Here is a 22,038-nt window from a genome sequence, read left to right on the forward strand (position 1 = left end):
ACCATCTTTCTATCATCATGAAGAAATAATTATTAAAAGAACGTTGAACTTGCTCGAGTAAATTGGGAAGTTACAACTCATGGATTGGAATCAATGAATTAATTTCTTAAATTATGCAGCTGTCATCTCTTGCTGTACATGCGTGATGATTCGCAGGAAGATTGAGTGATTCATACATGACTAATCATGGCGCCAATAGACATCAAGGATCCTCATACAAACGCTTTATGAACCATGGCTGTATTCGTCATCTGTAGTATTAACGATAACTTGCTGGGAGATGGTATATTCAACAGCGAATTGTAGTACGGAATCTCAATATGGAAACGACACTCCGCATCAAAATAGTTGTAGTACAGAATTTTAATGAGATATCATACAACCAACAACAAGAAAAACCAATCATGTTTGATCTTCTTCCCTCCCTTAAGCTACAGCTGTCAGCAAGGAGAGGGCTAACTTTTGGCCTCGTATTTGTACTTTTAGTAGTCAGCCTGAGTTGTTGTCTTGCTTTGTCAAGAGAACACATAGTGTCCAATAGAGCTGACTCTTACACTGTTTCATGTCCTCTTGATAAGAGTTTGGTGTACAAATTCAAAACCACAACTCTAGTTGGCGCACGTGGTAGTGATCATAAGGAAACATCGACTACTCACGACAGAAAGGGTAAAGCTGGCAATGCTGAAACTGTTATTTCTGGACAATTGGTGTTGACTTGTTTTGGATCTACTTCCCCTGAGAATAACATCATGTTGGTCTCTTTTAGAAATACAATCTTTGCTCAATACCAAGGGTTGAACAAGGGAATGAAATATCGCAAACTGATCACTAGAAGCGATTTGACTGAAAAGTTGAATAAGAATGTCATGATCGTGGTTCAATCAAAGAGTGCACACATCCACAAGCTAATCTTCCACAAATCTGAGAGTCGTTACGTGAGAAGTGTCAAGAAAGGTATTTTGAGATTGCTGACAACTGAGACTCGTAGAAAGTCTCGTCCTCAAACCGATGGCTTTGGTGGTAAATACTTTAAGGACTACCAACGAAGAATGATTAAAGGAAAGAATTCAAGAAGAAACCTATTAAGCATTACTCAAAAGTACTCTCATGATGACTTTATTTCTGCCTTACCTCTCGACAAGAGACAAATCCATTATGAAGGTAAACATGTGGTCCTGCTGAATTTGAAGAAGCATGTCATTCAAAAGGGTAAAATGACAGTCAAAATGGAATTTGGTGTTCGCAAACATCCTCATGTGGCCTTCAAGAAGTTTGAGAAACTGACCAAGAACTACAAACGTGATAAAACTCCATCCACAGCGCCGGACGCAGCATCTGCAGATCTTGAAACTTTTTACTTTGGAAGTATCAAGCTAGAAAGAGTGCAAAACAGTGTTTCATCAAAACAAGACAAGGCTCTCGAAGAAGCTGTTAAGAATCTAAGACAAAACGGCAAGCAGTCCTCAATAGGAAATGAATTTGAATTCGAAAATACCTTCTCCGTCACTAAGCAAGACAGAAGAGAAATGAAGAAGTTGCAACGAAAGAGTTTCTCCTCCAAAACCTTCAAGAACATGTTGAAGAGTGTCAAACAAACACCTGCATCGATCTCAGTAGACATGAACAAGAAGCTTGATGTACTTGCCAAGTATGGACAAAAGTATGCTGTGAAGGCAGGTAAAATATTACTCTCAGAAATTAAGAAAGGTGTTTCTGAATTGAACAAATCCAGCGGTTCAAAGAAAGACCAAGTGAAGAGCTACATGGAAAGTCTTCAATCTTTGGTGGCATCGATCAAGTCTTCCTCTATTCAAAATCGATTGGTTTCTCTCTCTTCATCCCATCCAATGCTTGCCAACAACTATATTTATGCCTCCATCGTGATCCCATTGCCCACAAACGCTGTATACTCCTTCCTGAAATCTCTCAAGAACAGGGGAATTAAGGGCTTAGGCAAGAAATCAAAAGAAGAGAAAGATCAGATCAAAATGAATGCATTTATGGCGTATGCTGATTTAGCATCCCGTTTAAAAGATAAGAAACTTCAAGCAGATATTGTCAAGGAAATTTTGTCCAGAATTTCCTCTTCTAAAACGGCCACTGAGTTGGAAACCTATGTCCATGCTCTCAACAATGCTGGAAAAGCTGTTGATCCAAGAATTTTGTTTGCCTTCCTCAATAGCAAGTCTGTAGCAGATTCTATCAAAATTTTACTTGCTAGAAATCTTGAAAAGAGGTTACAGGATGACAACAACGTCGATCAGTTAGTGAATGCCATTCTCGAGTCCAATATTGGAAACACCAGCCCACGTGTGAAGGCTGCAGTCATCAATGCTCAAGCAGTAAGAGAGAAGCATTTAAGGTCAGGTGCCTCCGTGGTTCATGCGTCCCGATTACATCACCGAACAAGGAATGAGGAACTCAAATCTGCTATTAAGAACTATCTCTTTACCGTTGGTAGTGAGAGAGCAGGTAAAGAGTTGGCCAAAACCATGAAAGTGACAAAGAAGAGAGGTGCCAGAAAACACCACAAGAGAAACAAGGCTACTCTACTGTCACTTGATGACATGCAGGCCCTAGACGATGCACAAAATGTTCTTGGTAGAAGAGGAAGAAGCGGAAGGCCAAGACTAGCCCGCAAAGCCACAGCAAAAAGTGCTACAAAAGCAGTCACAAGCAAAAAACGCGGCTCAGCCGCTCGAAGAACAACCGTTCGAAAGGCAGTGAAATCAAAGACAGCGTCCAAAGCTAGAGCAAAGGCGTCGTCCAGAGCTGGTCGTAGAAAAGTTGGCAGCAAAATTAAGTCTGCTTTCAAGAAGGTTGGTCAAAAAATTGGCAACGCTGCAAAGACAGTCGGTAGAGGTTTGAAGAAGGCAGCAAATTGGGTCAAAGAAAAGGCAATGGCAGCCATCAATGCCGTCAAACGGTTAGTGGAACGACTGAAAGAAAAATTTGGGACTGCCAAATTCGAAAACCAACAAGCTTGCTTACCAGCCAGCGCCACTGAAGGAGATCAAATTTGCTTATATAATCCAGACATGATTGATTTTGTTCGAAGACAAGGTGATTTATCAACCATTCAAAAAGCAAAGCATTTCTCATTTGAGAAGCTTGTGGGTAGTAATTCTATTAACTTGTACTGCGGGGCCTTGTTTTACTCGGGCACAACTTTTGTGTGTAATCAAGACCAAAAGTATTTCGATTTTGTGTTGATGGGAAGAGTGGATGTTGAAGCAAACTTGTTCAAGAAGAAGGTCGTGCTCTTGGAAATTAGTGCAGAATTGGCCAAGAGACCTCAACAACCTGTGAATGACAAGATATTCCTCAAAGTATTCCAAACCACATTTCTCAACACTCATATTTTGCCTGCAAAAATTCGTCAAATGATTGATGTGTGTATGAGTGATTCGAAACCATTGTTTGAGAAGAATTTCCCAAAGCTTGTGGACGTTGAGAGAGCATTCCAAGTAGGTCCTGTGCCAGTAACCTTCCATATCAATGTTGCTTTGACCACAAAGGTTGAGTTTGTGTATGGTATTTGCGTGGATAAGCTTGAAGCATCTGCATCTTTGGAGCCTTTCGTTTCTATTTCTGTGAGTGGTTCTGCAAATATTGGAATTCCAGTTGCTCGAGCAGGTGTCTATGTGAAAGGACATTTTTCGTACAGGCTCATCCCCAAGCTCGCTTTTGAAAATTGTAAATTATGTGTTAGTCTATCTCATAGAGTGGACGATTTAGGTTTTGAAGTAGGCCTAAATGTCAAAGTAGTCAAATGGACCAAATTTTGGAAGTTGTATGGCTTGCTTGGAACACCTTATTCGAAAACATTGTTCGAGAAGTGTCTTGCCTTGACTACAGGAGGAGGAGCAGTCAGAGCAATCTCTGGTAATAGCCATCAAAATGATAGCCCAGACGTTAATTTAATTACAGCCACAAGTGAAGGTTCAACAAGCACACCAGACAATCAAGGACATCACATCATTACACCAACAGAATTGAGAAAGAATCACATTGATGTTGCAAGCACTGCAACAGATTACAAACCTTTCTTTGGTCCTCATGCTACCAAATTACCAGCTGAAAACGAGCCTTCTAATGAAGGAAGCAATGAAGTTGAAAAGGAATCATTGAGAGCACCTGTCGAGTCGTCCAAGGATTCAGTTTGGTCCTCAGATTTTTTGAAATCACATGTTTCAAAAGACCTGTTGAACAAAGTTGGTGTTGAAAACATGCGTCGATTGCCACTCGAGTATTTCGAATTAAATCGACAAGATAGAGAAAAGATTCCAACTGATGTTTATTCCCTTCCTCCGTCAGACATCAAGTCTTATATTAAGCGTTTACCAAGAAGATATCACAAACAAGAACATGTAGAGATAGATCAAAAGTCCTTCTCCAAGGTTTGGAGTAGAGAAGTGTTGGAGAGGCGTTTGCCTTCTTCAGTAATGGAAAAAGTTCCCATTCAATATTTGCGACATTTACCAGACGAGGTTCTACGTATTCGAAGGAGAGTGTTAGAAGAAATTCCAGTTGAAGATTTCAAAGGAGGCAAAGCCGGCATAACGAACTGGATCTGTCATCATTATGAGGATCTTTGCTTGTCTCTTGGAGGAACTCCAAACATTCCACATCATAAGAACGGTAAAGTCATGCGAATTAAGGTGAATGTCAACGTGGATAGAAAGAAAAATCAAACAGCATAAATTAATTCAATTAGTATTAATTTTGTTCATCAGACTTCCAAAGTCATGAAAAAACACTGTGTGCAGCTCTCAAAATTGCAAAATTAGAAGACTTGTCCCAATTATTTTCATGCAGAAAGATGAAGCTGTGAAAATCTAGAAAATGAATCGTTTTTCAAATGAAGCTTCACTGAATTACAAACAGGAGCTAAAAGTGGTTCTAATTGGTCCTCCCACAGAACAACATTAATAGACGTCTTATTTAACGACTCTTTAAGGTTGTTCCAGTCGGTTAACAGGTTACTTCTTGTCTTGTTGTCAACATTAATTTCTCTAACACTTCCAATCTCCACAAATTCTTCAATGACTAGCCTGTCAAACTCATCCACCAAAATACTACCATTGGTTTGAATTTGATATATGGATTCTAAAAATTCGAAAGGTTCAATATTATGTTCTTCTATTAAAAATTGTTTAAATGAAAACTTGATTTCTTCTACCTTCAATACTGTTGAAAATTTAAATTTACGATGATGATTTTGTATTACCGGTGATTTATGAACGAGCTGAATATGAGTTGGTATTGCAAGAAAATTCTTCAGTAACGAATTGTTTAAAAGTACAGGATTATCCACAATCTCAGTAATTATTGACTCAAAAGTTTGTCGTCGTTCTTCTATGAGCTTGTCGTTAAATTCTGAGACGATAGAAAATGTACACGAATAAGTTTCATAAAGATGATGATCCTCTTTACAACAGCAATACTTACTTTTAAAACTCTTGGGTGGAAATGAAGACTTGAGATTATTAACCAATTTTTTGCATTCATCATACAAAGACTTGAATTCGGTGTACCTTTTACGAGAGTTATAGATCATCCTCTGCTCCGGAAATCCAGCAAGAGCTACCTCCGTTTGTAAGAGATAGGTTGTTTTTGCGCTTAGTCCTTTTCCTATTTCAAGAGTTAATGATGTCATTATTCAGAAACCGTGTGATGATTCCATAGTTTCAAATTTCATGATCATCACAAGAATGTGTAAATGTCATCATCACACGAAAAAATTAATGAAATATATTTTCAAAACCGACCCATGTGATGTAATTATCAGTTCGGAACTGTTGTCCAATGAACAACTACTCCTCTCATGTACTTACCCTCTTTCATTGGATCTCCAACCGAAACGCTAACAATTTTGCCAACAGCAGATCCAGCACTACTGTTTTGCATGGTGGTGTTTGGTGAAAAGCAATCCGCTTGCTTCTCTGTAGCTTCTTTCATCATTTTTGTTGTGCTTGCTGGTGTCCGTGGCGATGGAAATTAGAAACCAGCCTACGGATATGGAAAGGAATCCAAAGAGTTCAGATAAATGAGACGTCCATCGTAATCGTTGATTACTGTCATTGCACGATGAAATCATTCTGTCTGATTTCATGGAGAAATAACTTTAATAACAGTATTCATAAACAACATTTACGCCCTTCAATAGCAAAAATGAAGCGTCGCCAACGTTTTCAAAGGAACAAAAGGCAACATGTTGTGCTTCTTGCTGAAGCTGGAACAATTTTCAAAAAAAAAATGCAGTGCTCTTGTGGCGTGCAAGCCTCTCGGAATGTAGTGAAAAAACCAGGACCAAACCATGGACGAACATTCTTTTCCTGTTCAACTCGGACGTGTAAATTTTTCAAGTGGGGAAGTGGTTACGAGGACGCTTCCTCTTCTCAAAATTCATCATCCAATAGTCAAGAAATTAATAGTAATGCGAATAATCAATCAAGACAAAATTTTCAACATGCTCCGAGAAGTAGCGCAGAGTCATCATCACAGCAAGATAACAGGACGAGGAGTCAAAATAGTAGAGGTGCTTCTGTTCTCTCAATTCCAAAGTGCAAGCATGGATTAGATGCAATTCTGTTAAAGGTGAAAAAGGAAGGACCGAATCAAAACAAGTTGTTTTGGTCGTGTACTGATCAAAATGATTCCTGTAAATTTTTCGAGTGGTTTAAAGGTCATCAACCTGACTATGAGCATTTAATTAATGTCAATCCCAACAAGAAAAACAATGACTTAACAACCAACGACGAAAAAGATCCAAAAAAATCAAAAATTGAAATGGAAATTTGTACATTAGAAATGAATGACAATAACGAATTTTCAATGCGACAATTTGATACAGATGATACCATTGATGAAGACATGCAATCTAAGCATATGCAAAACTCAATTGCTCTCAGACTCATTGTGCCAATAACTGCTCTTTCAACACTTAAAACACTTCTATCTCAATACAAGTGCTTAAATCAAAAAGAAGAAAAAAAAGAAGAGGACGAAGAATCAAACGCCAGAGTGACGAATTTATTTTATGACTACACAAATTACAAATCAATTTTAACAACTCTCAAGAACACAAACGAAATATCTTCCAAGTTCAATATTATAGAGATTCCTTCCTTCGTACAAAAACTGATCGAAAAGTACCAAAACTTGAACAAACAAAATAATTCCATAGACACATGGGAAGGCATTCCTCAAAAGCTTCAAGAGGCATTACTGCCATTCCAGAAAGCTGGTGTAGAATTTGGAATTAAGCGTCAGGGAAGAATAATGATTGCTGATGAAATGGTATGTATTGTACAATTTATATAATTTTATTTTAATAATTTTGCTCAGGGTCTCGGTAAAACTATTCAATGTATCGCGATTGCATGTCATTTTTCGAATGAATGGCCGCTTTGGATTGTTTGTCCAGGCTCACTTAAGGCAAATTGGAAAAAAGAAATACTCAAGTGGATTGGCGGCAATAGGTTGTGTATTAATGGGAGGGAAGAATTGATAACATCTAGCCAAATTAATGTCATTGATAATTCCAATCAAATTGATGACGGAACATCTGTTATCAATATCATATCCTACGATTTACTTGCCAAAGATAACGTTATATCTATAGTCGAAAACGAGTTTAAGGAAAACAAAAATGGTATGATCATTTGTGATGAGTCTCATTTACTGAAAAGCTTATCAAGCAAGCGTTCACAAAACCTTGTTCCCTTGATAGAGAGGGCTAAAAGAGTGATTTTGGCTAGCGGTACAAGCTGCATGTCTAGGCCGATTGAACTTTACAGTCAAATTAAGGCCATTTTACCTGATCACAAGATTACCAAGCTGGATTTTGGATACAGATATTGTGGACTACATCAACAACCTAGAAATGATTTGGATTATAAGGGTTCAAGCCGTCTTTCTGAGTTATTTTGTCTTCTCTCGAACACAATTATGATAAGAAGACTCAAACGAGACGTACTTAGCGATTTACCACCAAAGAAAAGGACAAAATATTATTTGCAGGTTAAAGAGGAACATTTAAACAAGCTAAGCTCCATTGGAGAGTCAAATGGAAAACAAAAGAAAAGTTCATATTTTGGAAACGATTGGCAAAAACTTCAGAGAGACAGAGACATTGTTGCCAAGTACATGAAAACAGCCGAAGCTAAAATAGAAGGCATCAAGCAGTACCTTCGAAAATTAATACCAAGACGTGAGAAGTTTTTAATTTTTGCACATCACCGATGCATGATGGATGCTATTGAAGAGACGGTTAAAATAGAGCTCGCAAAGCTATCCAAGACATTTTCGTCTCAGGTCAGTGATGATATTTTAGACGCAGATCCTTTTAAAGAAGACAAACGATCTGACTCTCTTTCCAAGAAATCGAGTTTTGACGATGTTATCGATATAGATTTGCAAGATGAAGGTATATCCTTTGACTATATAAGAATCGATGGAGATACAAAAGACAGAGAGGGTTTAACTCATCATTTTAGGTCTACTGAGAATTGTCTTGTCGCAATTCTCTCGATGAATGTAGCAGGATGTGGCTTGAATTTCGTTCCATGTAGTCACGTTGTTTTTGCCGAACTCAGCTGGAATCCTGCCTTATTAAACCAGTGTGAAGACCGATGTCATAGAATTGGGCAGAGAGGAGCATTTGTTGACATTACGTACCTTTTGGCAAAAAAGACCTTGGACGATTTTATGTGGAGTTTGTTGACAAAGAAAGCAGATATTACGATCTAGCTCTAAATGGTCAAAAAGAAGAGAAATCTACACATTTGACAAGAAGTGTTGAGGATATTACCACTCCCAAGAAAAAATCACTTACTTTTGGTAGCGGATCGATCGAGAAATATCTCAAACAAGTATCATCAGAGACCGCAACCTCTACATCACCGAATAATACATCTCCACCATCCTATCCCAGTCATGATGTTTCAGAACAAGATAGCGATGATGTTATGGAAATCACTGCAGTGATTGATCAACCTTTATCGAAAAGCAAAGCGTCACAAAAGCGTCCAAGTGCGCCTTCGAACAGCCACAATAGCCCCAAATCAAAAACTCAACCTTCTCCCAAAAAGAAGAAGCTGTCATTTCCTCAACAGAAAAACACTCTCCTCTCCTATTGTGGTGTCAGTACCTCTACCAAGACCGATTGAGGAACAGGAAACTGCGTTGAATAAAAACAAGATCCGAACACCAACAAAAAATGGCCCAAATCCCACTGAGCTCGGAAACTGATGATCCAAACACCGAGAAGGCACTCAATGATGAGAGTCCACTATTGGATACTACAACTGAGAAAGCGTTCGATCACAGCTACAACTTTGAAAACAAAATTCATTTAGTTTCCAAAGACTTATTTACTCAAGGTTTTTCTAAATATTTTCGGAATGATCTCTTCTCTGACGTAACGGTCAATCATGTTCCAACAAATACAAGTTTTAGATGTCATAGAATAATTCTAGCGCACCAATCACAGTTTTTTGAAAGTCTTTTTACTGGCCCATTTAAAGATTCAGGAGATTGTGTAGATGTACATTTTGACGACATGGATGGTGTTTTTGAGAAGGTACTCGAATATTTATATACTGGAAACATTACAATTCCAGCAACCTCTATCGTAGGACTACATGTTGCAGCAGATCAATTAATTTGTAATGATTTATCAAAAAGTGTGATGATATTTCTAGACGAATTCCTTTCCGAGAAAAATGTCTTTCAAATTCTAAACTCTTCATTGAGACAATATGATGATGCTATTTTGGAGAAGGCATGTGCATACATTGCCTTGCACTTTGTTTCTTTAAATGACGAGTTCAATTTAATATATGCAGATTTACCTTCACAAGGTAAGTTCGTTTTGTAGGACGAGATCTGTAAAGTCCACAACAAATTTATGTCCACCACAGTTTTCTTTGGAATTATTGCTCATGAGAATATTGCGAAAGGAAGTGGTACTAAAGCCACCAAAAGCAAATTGATTAGTCAATGTGTCGATGATTACTGTAAAAAGAATAATGTTTTAGAAAATGTGGAATTGCTTCAATTGTGCATTGACGCTCTTTCAGCTTCTGAAACCATCACACCAGATTCTGCTGCTTTTTATCTTATTCAATGCCAAAAGCATGATTTAAAGGAACACATATCTGCTTGTACAAGAATTTTGGCTCTAAACTTCAATGATCTCAAAAACCTGTCCATCATTTATCAATTCAAGCCTGAAACATTTTATGAATTGCTTTCATCTGATGAATTATATATTGGACGAGAAGATAATGCATTTGTAAGTACACATGTACATGTATGCTCGTAACAATAGTATCACGACTTTCCAAATCGAATCTAGGAAGTGATTCTGTCCTATTTCAAGCACCGAGACGATGTGACAGAAGAACAACGACAGAAAATTGCAAACACCATTAGATTTCCATTCCTTTCCTATGCTTATCTCCAAAAAATTGTAGAAAAAACGGAGCCATTAATTGCGAATGTGGTGTTGGAAGAGAATTTAGCGCTATCCTTACTGGAGCGTATTAAAAAGTTGGAAAAAAAGGGAACCTACAAAATTAATGATGAAGAAGAAGGTCCAATGTTCTTGAAACCAAGAACAACAAGAATTTTCACTCACACTTCCGATTTTGATGAATGTGGTATTATTTATTGGTTGGGAACCTTATATTTGTCTGAGAATTATGTGTCCCCAACAACAAGAGGGCTTCTCAAAATTTCATGTTCGAGCACTTTTGAAGCTGGAGTAGAGGATGACATTATTTCTAGAACTCCAGTCTCTTGTAATTTGGTCAACAATGCTAACACAACCATAACATTTGACTTTTTGCAACTAATAATTTTACCTTCCGCGTATACGCTTCGACACACATCCGCAAGAGATACAGAGTGTTTAAGGAACTGGAGATTCCAAGGATCCATTGATGGAAACACTTTTGTTGATATCAAGGTTCATATCAACGATCAATCCATAACCACCAAATCTCAGTCTGTGACATTCCCTGTTGAATGTAACGAGTATTTCAGATATTTCAGAATTCTACAAGATGGCCTCAATAGCAGCTCCAACAACTATTTGAGCTTGGGAGGTTTTGAAATCTATGGCCTTGTAAAGAGTACTGCTTGAACCATGGAATTTATGCTTTCGTTTACATGACTTCACAATCAAGCACCATTAAAGTTATGATTCCTTGTGATAGGTTTGTGCTCGATTCCCAACGTGTTGAAGATATCACACTGATGACATTGTTCCATTCTTTCTTTGCCAAAAAATGTTATTTTCGGACTCACACACAAGTCATTGACACATTATTATATTATTATCTCTTTGATGCGTCCTCTCTTTTCACTGCTCTATGTAACAATCAAGAAGTGTCGTCCTTAGTTTCAGCTCACAAAAAGAAGTGTCGTCTCATGTAAAGCATCGTCGTTTTTTATTCAGCGATCGAAAAAAAACCACAACAAAAAAAATACCGCTCCAAAAGGGTAACTGGACATCGGTGCTCACACTCGCTCAGCAACATTGTCATCATCATCAGCAACGTATCACTGATAGAGTATACAACAATCATCGGATCATCGTCATCATTCTTATAGACCAATTTTATTTATTTATTGATGATTGAAAATGATGAGCGATAGTTCGGAAAAGAAATCAAAGAAAAAAAAAGACAAGAAAGATAAAGTAAAAACTATTGGAAACAAATATGTGAGTAGTTTCTAGTTATGACTCATATTCAGATCACTAAAATGTCGTTAAACAGAGGTTGGGAGAAACCCTTGGTAGGGGTGGTTTTGGTGTTGTCTATAAAGCCTATAACATGGATACGGGTGAATTCGTTGCTGTCAAAAGAGTCACTGTTAAGAAATGTTCCAAAGAACAAATTGAAACCATTCATGTATGTACTGACAATTGTTTATTGATGAATGTTAAATTGTTAATAACAAATTATTTGGAATTAATTCAAATAACTTGTCATGGTACACGGACGAAATGTTGACATCAATCATAGACCGAAATCAATTTGCTAAAAAAACTGAAGCACAATAGAATTGTTCGCTATATTGATCATATTCCCTCTAAAACAAAATTATATATTGTGATTGAGTTTGTGGAAACAGGATCCCTATTAGACATTGTACAAAAATACGGTAACATGAAAGAAAATGTAGTTTGCAAATATGTAGCTCAAGTTTTGGAAGGATTGCAATATCTGCACTCTGAAGGTGTCATTCACAGAGACATCAAAGGAGCAAACATTTTGACAACAAAAGAAGGAGACATCAAATTGGCAGACTTGTAAGTATTATTTGGAAATGCATTTAAATTTTACACACTGTTGAACAGTGGTGTAGCAGCAACATTGGCTGATGTTGACGATAATCCAGTAGGGACACCGTATTGGAGTAAGTATTTTGATGACTCTGTTTACTAAATGTGAAATAGTGGCACCTGAGATTATTGAAATGAATCCCTCTACACCTGCTTCTGACATTTGGAGTTTGGGAGCCACCGTAATTGAACTTTTAAACGGAGAACCTCCCTACTTTTCATTGGATGCCATGCCTGCTTTGTATAGAATTGTTCAAGATCCACACCCTCCGCTTCCCTCAGGAATTTCCAGTGAATGCGAAGACTTTTTGATGGAATGTTTTAAGAAGCATCCTGGGTCAAGAAAAACTGCAGAACAACTTTTACAACATCCATGGATTCTTCAAGCCAAAAAGAATGCACAAACACAAAACAAGCCTTCCACAAATACCGATAAGGAAGGAGAAAAGAAAACCACTCAGTTAAAGAAATATAATGAAGATGAAGAGGAAGATGATTTTGATTTTGGTGAAGATGATGACGGATTAGCATTGAAGATTGGCGACAAACTAAAATCACCAGTTAAGGATGATCCATTTGGGGATTCTGACGAAGAGGACAAAAATCCTTTTTCTAATGTTGTAAACATTAGACCAGAAAATAAGGAAAAATTCTTCCCAAATCAATCCTTCTTCGGAGGACCAACCACCAAAAAGAATTTGGCTCTATACAAAGAGGATGACGACGAGGATGGAGTATGGGATGAAGATGAAGAATGGGATAATGATAAAAATGATAAAGGGGAAGATTTATTTGCTAAAATGCAAAAACTGCAAGGAAGACCAGTTGACGAAATTGGTGACGACGATCCATTTTTCCAAGACACATTTGAAGATGCGTTTGACGATATGGATAAGAATGCAGATGATGAGCTTATGAAACCTGAAAAGGATTTTATTACTTTGTTAGAAAGATTCCAACAAGATGGATTGACAGAAGATCTTTTCGTATCTCAATGTGACAAAATAATTTTCTTACTTTCGGAGTTTGCTAGGTTAAAATGTAGAGTGAAATCTCTTGTTCCAATACCATTTGTGGAATTACTATCCATGTCTCAGCAATATACTCCCTCGTTTAAAACCATTGAAGCTGCATTGAAATTGATTAATCAATTTATTGCTGATGACGACATTGCTTGGATTCAGGAAAATATTCATTTTAAGGAAACTCTTTGTTTGGTCGGTATTTTACCGAACATCATGCAATTTTGTCACAAGAACTATCCATATGCTGTGAGATATCAAGCTGGCTCTTTTATTAGAAGTATTTTTAAAACAAGCCACTTCACCGTGAGAATGTTTATTGGATGTCAAGGAATCAGAGTTCTTGTAGATCTGTTGGCACATGATAACGATACATTAGAAACCGGTCTTGCTTTAGTTTTTGAAACAATTGAAAATATTGAACAAGTATTCGACTTACCACAAGAAGCAATCAAAACTCCTAAAAATGACTTTTGTAGATTATTTGCTAAGAATGGTTTGATGCTTCGGCTAAGTGAAGTACTATTACTTTTGGTGCGAAAATTCACAGCAAGTATGGAAGAAAAGACTATCAAGAAATATCTAGATAAGACCATTTCTCTACTTTTGCTCTTCTCCAGTATGGACTCTGTTGTAAGAGCACACATTGCCGAAGTAGCTTCCCTAAAACGTATCCTTGAAGCCTTTTCTATTCTCGACATTAATCAAGAAGCTCAACGAAAATTCAAACTTACCATAGCAATTATTACAAAGAACTTGGCTACCTATCCTGTAACATTTGAGTCATTTGAGAAAGCAGATGGTATTCCTGTACTTGTCAAGACATTGGCATTGAGAGATGCTGACATTGGAAATCAAATGATTACCGCTCTGCTCCATCTTACACGATTCAACAAGAAAAGACAAATTATTGCTGTTGAAGCAGGAATTGTTCCCGAAATACAGTACTTAATCAATAATGACAGTATTTTAAAGACGTTTGCTGTGGATATGCTTTGTGAAATTGTAAGAGTGAACGTACCCAGTGTCAGAAAGGAGTTGAAAGAACACAAAATGTTAGAATTTTATATTAATGTGTTAGGAGTTCAAAACTGGCAGCTCAAAGCCATGGAATCTCTCAGCAAATGGTTGAACGAGGACAAGGAAGGCGTGGAGACCGTTTTAGCCAAACCAGAAAACATCAACAAGCTTGTAGAAATGTTTTGTAGTGCTCCATCTAGATTTGTATCATCTCCTCTTCTCAGTATAATCTCCACTTCAGTGAAACTTAGCAAAGCTTTAAGTCAATCCCATGAATTTATCACCAAAGTTGTAAAGCACGCTTTACTTCAACCTCATTCAGATAAGAAGGTTAGATCAGATCAACTTAAAATAGTACAAAGCCTGTACAAGTGGTGTGACCATCCAAAAGTTATGACAACAGAACTTTATTCTGTTATTTTCCGTATTAGGGAGAGTGAAAGCTCAATTCTCATCAAGGATCTTGCTGATGACTTAATATCAGCGTTTGAGTTGAACCTCAAGATGTAACTGCTGTTGAGTTGAATGAATAAATCTTTTTCTAATGTTTCCAAGTCTTTACATATGAGGACCAAGTAGATATCATTCCTTAATTTAATATTATGGTGAGATGGAAGGCTGTTATCCTTCAGTTACCCAACGCGTTTGATGGTACAGATCTTCCATCATAAGAAGACAACGTTGGAGATCATGCACATGACTTTCTCTTTCGTTTGCTCAAAAGCAAGGATGGATGTGAAAACACCTAGATCGGTATTGGACAATAAACAGTTGAATCAGGTTTAAATGAAAGGATAACGAAGATAGCTATCCATTTGACAAGGTAACGTTCACGTTCCAAAATGGAAGATGGGTTTATTCACGCACAAGTAAACAGTGAGGCAATTAAGCTTCCTATTCGCTTCTTTAACCCTTTGGTCCAACCTGTCGATTTTCATTGCTCGAAGAAAAAAAATGTTGAATTGGTTATGGGGCGGTGAGACAAAAGAAGAGAATCCTTTGGGTGGAGGAGCAACCGAAAAAATCATTTTCGAAGGCGTAACCATCATTGAATGTTTAGAAGTTATTTGTGATTGTGAAAAGTACACTGAATTGTAAGTTTGTGTGCGAATTGTAAGCGTATTCATTTACTTGTTCCGAATCTTAAAATTGGTATCTTTGTCGTTAACTCATTTCCGTCGTTCTTTTCGTCATTATATAATTTCGTCATCCTATTCAAATGATAGTATTGAAGGATGTGTGGAAGCAAAAACAACCAAGACTTATGAAGATGGCTCTTTTGATGTTTTCTGGAAGGCTTCCGTGGGTGGAATTATTAACACAGAATATACTCTACGATTAAAAAAAGAAGGAAATGATGGTTTCGGATGGGTTGAAACATCTCATGGCCCTTTCAAATTAAACAGAGGTAACTGGAAATTGGTTGACCTTGGAAATGGTAATGTTGAAGCTACTTATTCAGTTAATATGGAGCTCAATATTTGGGTTCCTGGATTGTTGCGAGATTTCTTAATCGGAACAGGCTTGCCTCGTACTATGAAGGCTTTCAAGAAGAGAATTGAAGAAAGAAAGAAGAAATAAATCACTTCAAGTTTTTGAATAATGAACATTCCACCTTGAAATTCCAATAATGATTGCAATTACGTAATTTATTTGAGAATGAGCATGCTACAGAGGCGTTATATCTGTATGCCGACGCTATTGATGATCTTTTTTGATGAAACATTGGATGTTTCAATTAATTGAATTGTAAAATACAAGCTTCAAAGGTTATACTCTTTCACTCTTCATATAAGTACAACAAGATCTCAAATTCTTGTACACGACGATGAGAGTGGCTAACCAACAGCATCCAACAGAAATTGCTCCGAACAGGAACCAATTCAAAATTTCATCCGGATAAACATAAGTTGTTGGGAGTTTGTTACCCATCCAAACCGTCTTGTTGAAATAATATAAAACAATAAAACCTCCCATCAACCTGTTCGTATTGTGTGATAATGAATATGATGATTCAGAGGTGTCATGATGATGAATGTGATGATAAATATCGGAATGTTAAAGATATAGTGATCCCATGACGATGGTTGATTCAAAATTAGTTGACGTAAACAAAAGAGTCAATGGATAAGAAAACAACACGTACAGTAAAACGAACAGTGACAAGAAGGAAGTGAAGAATACGCCCACTGCTGGGTGGTTGTTGGCACTGGCTGACATTTTTTTGATTCTGTTGACATTTGAAGTGAGTTCAACACGATTTGATCTTGCTCACCCACAACAACCAGCGTTTGTATTTATTTGACTTTTCAAAATTAAATGACAATCGGTAGTTTGTTGGCGAGTTGGTTGCGTCTCGTCCATTGTGTGTCGCTCAACAATTCACAATTTCATTGATTTCATAAACTAAAAGATTTACAAACTCAACAATTCGTTGGTGTGTAAAAATCTAAACAAGAATTAGAAAAAATAATGCCTCCATCACCACAACCTTTTCCTCGTTCATCCACAGCCCCATCGAGGCTTCTTCTCAGTTCTCAAAAATTAGGATTGATCGGAAATAATGTAGAGGGTGGTTATTTAGATTCAGCTAATATTATGAACAGTGGAATGATTTTACCGTTGAGATTAGATTTGGTTGCTTCGGGAAGAGCTCGGAGTAATAGCAGAGCCATTGCCCATGAAACAAGTACCATAAATTATGAATTATTTTCGTTAAAAAGAATTATTTCTTTATCAACTGGTACTTATCCGATGAATTCCAGTGATTATACGATTGATACTTCTCAATGGGAAGAAATTTCAATGAGTCAATCATTTTGGAACAAATATATCATGAAAGAGAAAAAAACAAATGATATTGATTTTGATAAACAATCATCATCAGGTGATAGTATAGGAAACGGGCAAGGACTAGACATGTCTGTTATTTTGGCTAATACACAAAGCGGAATTGGTGATGAGTCGTTTTTTAGTAATGCTCTCAAAACCAATTCAATGATGTCACCTCGAAGTGGAAGCTCGAAAAAATCACAAGACAGCTCCAGTAATTATTCTTCTCCTTCTCTCAGTAATACCAATGTTGCTAAACCAGTAACTTTCAAGAGTGTCATTTCAGGTGGTACTAACTCTCTGTATAATGTCATTGCCAGCTTGTGCTCGAATAATGTCATAGTGCTGAGATTTTTTGGTACAGTGAAATATCTTGATAGAGACGATGAAAAATATAAAATTGTGAAGGGTCATGATGATGATGAAATATCTGAGACAGAAAGTGTTGCTTCCATAGGCTCTACAAGTAATGACATGCAAAATAATGCTCATTTCCGATATGAAGATGAGGATTATTCGAACAACAAATTATGCTCACCAATTGTTAGGTGCTTGAGTTACTTCCATGAAAATGGCATTGAGCTCGAAACCATTGCTATGGATGAAAGCGCACGCTGGCTGAGTTGCATGACAGCTGATGCTGATGTTTATATAGTACCAATTTGTAGATTGTTCTTCCCTTACAATTCTGATAACAGTTATCCCTTCAAAAAGAACCTAGATGGAGATGAAGGAAAAGGTTCCAATCAATTTCCATCTCTATTTGATTACACTCTTTTCAAGCTGGAATCTCCTTTAGAAGCGTCTCAAGCAACAACGGTACTGGCAACAGAAGCCTTAAATTTGAACTTGATGAAAAATATTGAGCTGGTCATTACAAATTCGTCTAGCTCAATCAAGAAGCATCAGCTCATTCAAAAATATCAACAGCAACACTTGTCAAGTTCTCAGTCCCTGCTGGAATCCATTGAAAGAACTGTAGTGACAACCAATACAAAAACGAAGCGGCAGTACCAACCTGTAAAACATGGAGAAGTAACATGCAGTGCATGGTGGGTCACGTTCTCAAATCATCAATTGAAGAAGTACTATTTAATTTATGGAACTGACAAGGGATTTTTGGTGTTCCTTAATTTACACACGTTGAAGGAGGATGCTGTTGTTGGAGGCTTCAAATATGGCATCAGGAGCATCAAAATTGTTTCTGATGAAAAGTCTGTAAAGTTTGCATTGGTGACATGCGGCAAAGGAGCACATTACAAACAAATTTTGGAACAGTTGGATCTCAGTTTACAAACATTTAGAAATGTTTGTGACTATTATCAAACACAAAACTCTGTTGTAAATGTGAGTGGAAACAATAAGGATGTGAAACGAGAAATGCACAACGATTCAGAAGTTTTCAAGCTTCGAAGATTAGAACAATTTAACAACGAAGGCTCTCCCTGCTACATGAACGTCAAGTGGTTTGAAGAAAAACAATCACACTTAATTTCATGCCTAAACAAGGAGAAAAATATATTTTCTCTTTTTGACGTTCAAACCATTTCTCAAATTGGAGAACAACTATCAAGAAATAAGCGAGATGAAGCATATCCTCTTTTCCAATACCACCTTGGTGAGTCCACCAGTATTGTCCATCCAACCAATCGACTGCTATTTTCTCTGCAAAGAGGTGAAGGAGTTGCCTCCAAAAGAGGACTACTAGGATCTCCTTCAGCAGACGATACGGAATATCAAGAGAGGCTATTTGTTATGGGTAGATCTCTACTTCTCATGAATAATGGACGTAAACATGGTGGAGTTCTTCAAGAATTTTTATTGCCAACCAATGAAATGGTTAAAGGAATGATGAGTGGATTTTTGTATCGAGACGACTGTACCCATCAAGAAAAATTTAAATCTGAGCATAACTATGAAATGGAAGGAGTATTCTTTTGGACACAGACCGGAATTTATGAGATTCGACAGAAATACTCCCCTCTCAGAATTTTTGAATATATTATTTCCAACAAACAAAATATCATCAAGGACGGTAATTTGGTAGATCAATTTGGACAAACCTTTGAGTTGGATCTCTTTGCACTTTACGAACAGTATGCCGATGAGCGATTTGAACAGGAAGATTATGATTTTGCATTTACCCTATACAAACTCTCTAACGTCAGTGAAGTGAAATATGTGAATAGATTGCTACAAGCAGAGAGGTCTGAAGAGGCGTTTAAATATTTATTATCTGTTTTGGAAAATTCTAGCAGTATTTCGTTAATGAAACGGAAGCAACTCTCCAATCTATTGTTTGAATGCTTTATGCAAAAATTAATTTCAACCTCAGAGATTAACACGGAAATTTTAAAGCAATTTAGACAATTTTTATTGACCAATACTGATATTAATCCACAAGCTGTGATTTCTCAACTCGTTCAATATTGCTGCTGCAATGATATCAAATTCAGTAACCCGCAAGATTCCTCATTGATTAACATGGAACTAATATTGGAAATTGCCCACAAACATAACTTGATGAAATTTACACTTCAGTTTTTAGTTTCGCGAGGTTATATTTCTGTACTCTCAGAAAATGGAGGTATCAAATATCTTTATGACAATGAATATGGCTATTTAACTCAAAGCATTGGTTGTGGCGTGTTGCTACAACACTGTACAGCAAATACTAAAGCCAAATTTTTATTGGAATATTTAGAGCAAATGCGTATGATAAGACTTAAAACCTTCATGAACGAGACCATTCAAAGAGAGCCATCGGATGATTTCTTTAGCATGGACTTTAAATCACGAAAACAACAAGTTAAGCAAGATGTCACATCTCAGCAGGCTAACTCCTCACCCATCAAACAACAATTATTCTTTGAAGACTCTCTTGAAGCCATTCAGTACAACTCCAAACTTTTCGACATGCTTATCAACCTTCTTCCTCATATCGACGACATTTCCATTCTCACCACAATTTGTAACAGATTTAATCCAGAAGAAAATGCGAATATCTCAAAAGAAACAAGGCAAAGCGCGTCTAGCTTAGTAAGAGAGCCAACATATGCGAGGTATTTCCACTATCCATATATTCATCTAGAGCAACATTTGGAGATTTTTATAGTAGCTATGTTGTGTCTAGTAAGATTGAAACGAAAATTGACCGATACTTTTGTGGATAATCATACGTCTTCTACTACTGGGTATTTGGTAACAAACTTGACCTCAAATAGTCTCTACAGTCACACTCAAGAAAAGTTAGAGCAGTGTGTGAAATGTTATAACATGTACAGGAAACAATTCATCGTCTCATGTTGCTTAAAATTCAACAATAAGTCAGTCTTGGCTTTAATTTATGAAAAGGATGAAATGTGGATTGATGCTCTGTGTTGCAAGCTTGTGCAAATCAAAGAAAACTATTCAGAATATATGAAACATACCAAAGACAATGATAATGCGACATCAATCATTGACAACACTTTGAAATACTACTTTACAATATTTGACAGATATCTTACCAACAAAACCAATGATCTTGACGAAGAATCCAAACTCAAAATACTTGAAAAATTATTCACATTCTATTATAACATGCAGTTTCCAACATCCAAACTTGAAGAACACTGTATCAAGAATATACATGTAATAGGAGACATACTATCCATATTATTACTGTTACAAAATACCTCAAGCGTGAATTCTCAAGCGCTCAAAAAGAATCTTAAATTTTCACACAACTTTTATCTCAAAATTACACAAAGTTATGTGAGAAACGTAAAGAGAAACGAACGAGATGAAGAAAGATCTATCAGAAATCTCACACAACAAATTCTTAGAAATATGGAGAAAGACATTTACAAGAGAAATCATATTACAGTTTCAAACTCAGACATTGCAAAACTTTCACAGCAAAGTCAAGACGATAGAATTGTTGTTTTTACTTGTGGAGATCATTATACACGGTCCAATTTCACTTCTAATATTCTTATTGATTTCAAAAACCGTGTGAACCAACTTGTTTTAGCCATGCCCTCTGAGACTAACAAAAGCATAGTGAACACTGCAACAGAAATAATTTTGAAAGATTATCAAAATATGATAGAAGAAAGGAGTCTTCACACAAATCAAGCATGTCCTGTTTGTGTCTATAACTTTTTCTTAAAGAACGAGAAGGCTAAAATACTCAAGTTGAAACCACAAACAACACGCATGTTACATCAACAACCTATAGTCAACAACACTCCACCCTTGAGCGATCAAGCATTGCAATATTTGAATTACATCGAAAAGCTCCCATCTTGGTCATTACTAAAATGAAAAACAGAGTAAGAGCAATAGCAGATTCAAAGTGAATGGTTGTCATTGTAGGGACCCTCAAGAAAGAGCTTTAAAACTTCTCTCACATGAGGCACTCTACCATGACAACCATTCAACAGGTTGATGTTATAATTTGCAACAACGAATGAACGAATGGCAAACATTTTTGATTAATCTCTCATTATAATATTTTCGGCATTGCTGTTTGACACAGTGTGTTGTTTCCTCTATGAGCGAAAACATGTTCCCGAATTCCACTTGTTGAAATTGCAGCAACTATGTGAATGATCATTACACAAGTGGACAACAGCACACAGATGTGTACTCTTTTTTGATGGCCAAATGTGTACGCAAGTTGGCTGAGTACCAAGAAGTTCAAATATGGAAATTGTAAACTTTGACCAAAAACGATACCATGACACTAAAACAGTTTGAAACACCTCGGGTTGACCTTAGACGTCGAGAAGTCTCTGCAATGTTTTTGTTGTGATTTGGCAA

At 36.9% G+C, this 22,038-nt stretch overlaps 8 protein-coding genes across 8 annotated transcripts; 6 read left to right on the top strand and 2 right to left on the bottom strand.

The window, feature by feature from the left end:
• Positions 1-404: 404 nt before the first annotated feature.
• C9374_013309 (uncharacterized protein) lies at positions 405-4,703 on the top strand (the record flags this gene model as incomplete). The annotated part of the gene is made up of 1 exon (XM_044689172.1): positions 405-4,703. The coding sequence occupies one exon, from the start codon at positions 405-407 to the stop codon at positions 4,701-4,703; it is 4,299 nt and encodes a 1,432-aa protein (XP_044553718.1).
• Positions 4,704-4,810: 107 nt separating this feature from the next.
• On the bottom strand, positions 4,811-5,964 carry C9374_013310 (uncharacterized protein; the record flags this gene model as incomplete). The annotated part of the gene is made up of 3 exons (XM_044689173.1): positions 4,811-5,379; positions 5,452-5,634; positions 5,838-5,964. 3 exons carry the CDS (start codon positions 5,962-5,964, stop codon positions 4,811-4,813), a joined length of 879 nt encoding a protein of 292 aa, XP_044553719.1.
• A 294-nt stretch (positions 5,965-6,258) lies between these two features.
• On the top strand, positions 6,259-9,173 carry C9374_013311 (uncharacterized protein; the record flags this gene model as incomplete). The annotated part of the gene is made up of 3 exons (XM_044689174.1): positions 6,259-7,302; positions 7,351-8,431; positions 8,698-9,173. The coding sequence occupies 3 exons, from the start codon at positions 6,259-6,261 to the stop codon at positions 9,171-9,173; spliced, it is 2,601 nt and encodes an 866-aa protein (XP_044553720.1).
• A 50-nt stretch (positions 9,174-9,223) lies between these two features.
• Positions 9,224-11,152, top strand: C9374_013312 (uncharacterized protein; the record flags this gene model as incomplete). Its single annotated transcript, XM_044689175.1, has 3 exons — positions 9,224-9,866; positions 9,927-10,300; positions 10,364-11,152. 3 exons carry the CDS (start codon positions 9,224-9,226, stop codon positions 11,150-11,152), a joined length of 1,806 nt encoding a protein of 601 aa, XP_044553721.1.
• A 501-nt stretch (positions 11,153-11,653) lies between these two features.
• On the top strand, positions 11,654-14,910 carry C9374_013313 (uncharacterized protein; the record flags this gene model as incomplete). The annotated part of the gene is made up of 5 exons (XM_044689176.1): positions 11,654-11,734; positions 11,790-11,924; positions 12,039-12,325; positions 12,374-12,432; positions 12,473-14,910. 5 exons carry the CDS (start codon positions 11,654-11,656, stop codon positions 14,908-14,910), a joined length of 3,000 nt encoding a protein of 999 aa, XP_044553722.1.
• Positions 14,911-15,354: 444 nt separating this feature from the next.
• C9374_013314 (uncharacterized protein) lies at positions 15,355-15,981 on the top strand (the record flags this gene model as incomplete). The annotated part of the gene is made up of 2 exons (XM_044689177.1): positions 15,355-15,494; positions 15,627-15,981. The coding sequence occupies 2 exons, from the start codon at positions 15,355-15,357 to the stop codon at positions 15,979-15,981; spliced, it is 495 nt and encodes a 164-aa protein (XP_044553723.1).
• A 189-nt stretch (positions 15,982-16,170) lies between these two features.
• On the bottom strand, positions 16,171-16,620 carry C9374_013315 (uncharacterized protein; the record flags this gene model as incomplete). The annotated part of the gene is made up of 2 exons (XM_044689178.1): positions 16,171-16,381; positions 16,547-16,620. 2 exons carry the CDS (start codon positions 16,618-16,620, stop codon positions 16,171-16,173), a joined length of 285 nt encoding a protein of 94 aa, XP_044553724.1.
• Positions 16,621-16,872: 252 nt separating this feature from the next.
• Positions 16,873-21,540, top strand: C9374_013316 (uncharacterized protein; the record flags this gene model as incomplete). Its single annotated transcript, XM_044689179.1, has 1 exon — positions 16,873-21,540. The coding sequence occupies one exon, from the start codon at positions 16,873-16,875 to the stop codon at positions 21,538-21,540; it is 4,668 nt and encodes a 1,555-aa protein (XP_044553725.1).
• Between the last annotated feature and the right edge of the window lie 498 nt (positions 21,541-22,038).

The sequence above is a fragment of the Naegleria lovaniensis genome (assembly GCF_003324165.1).
Source record: "Naegleria lovaniensis strain ATCC 30569 chromosome Unknown tig006, whole genome shotgun sequence".
NCBI lineage: Eukaryota > Heterolobosea > Eutetramitea > Acrasida > Naegleriidae > Naegleria > Naegleria lovaniensis.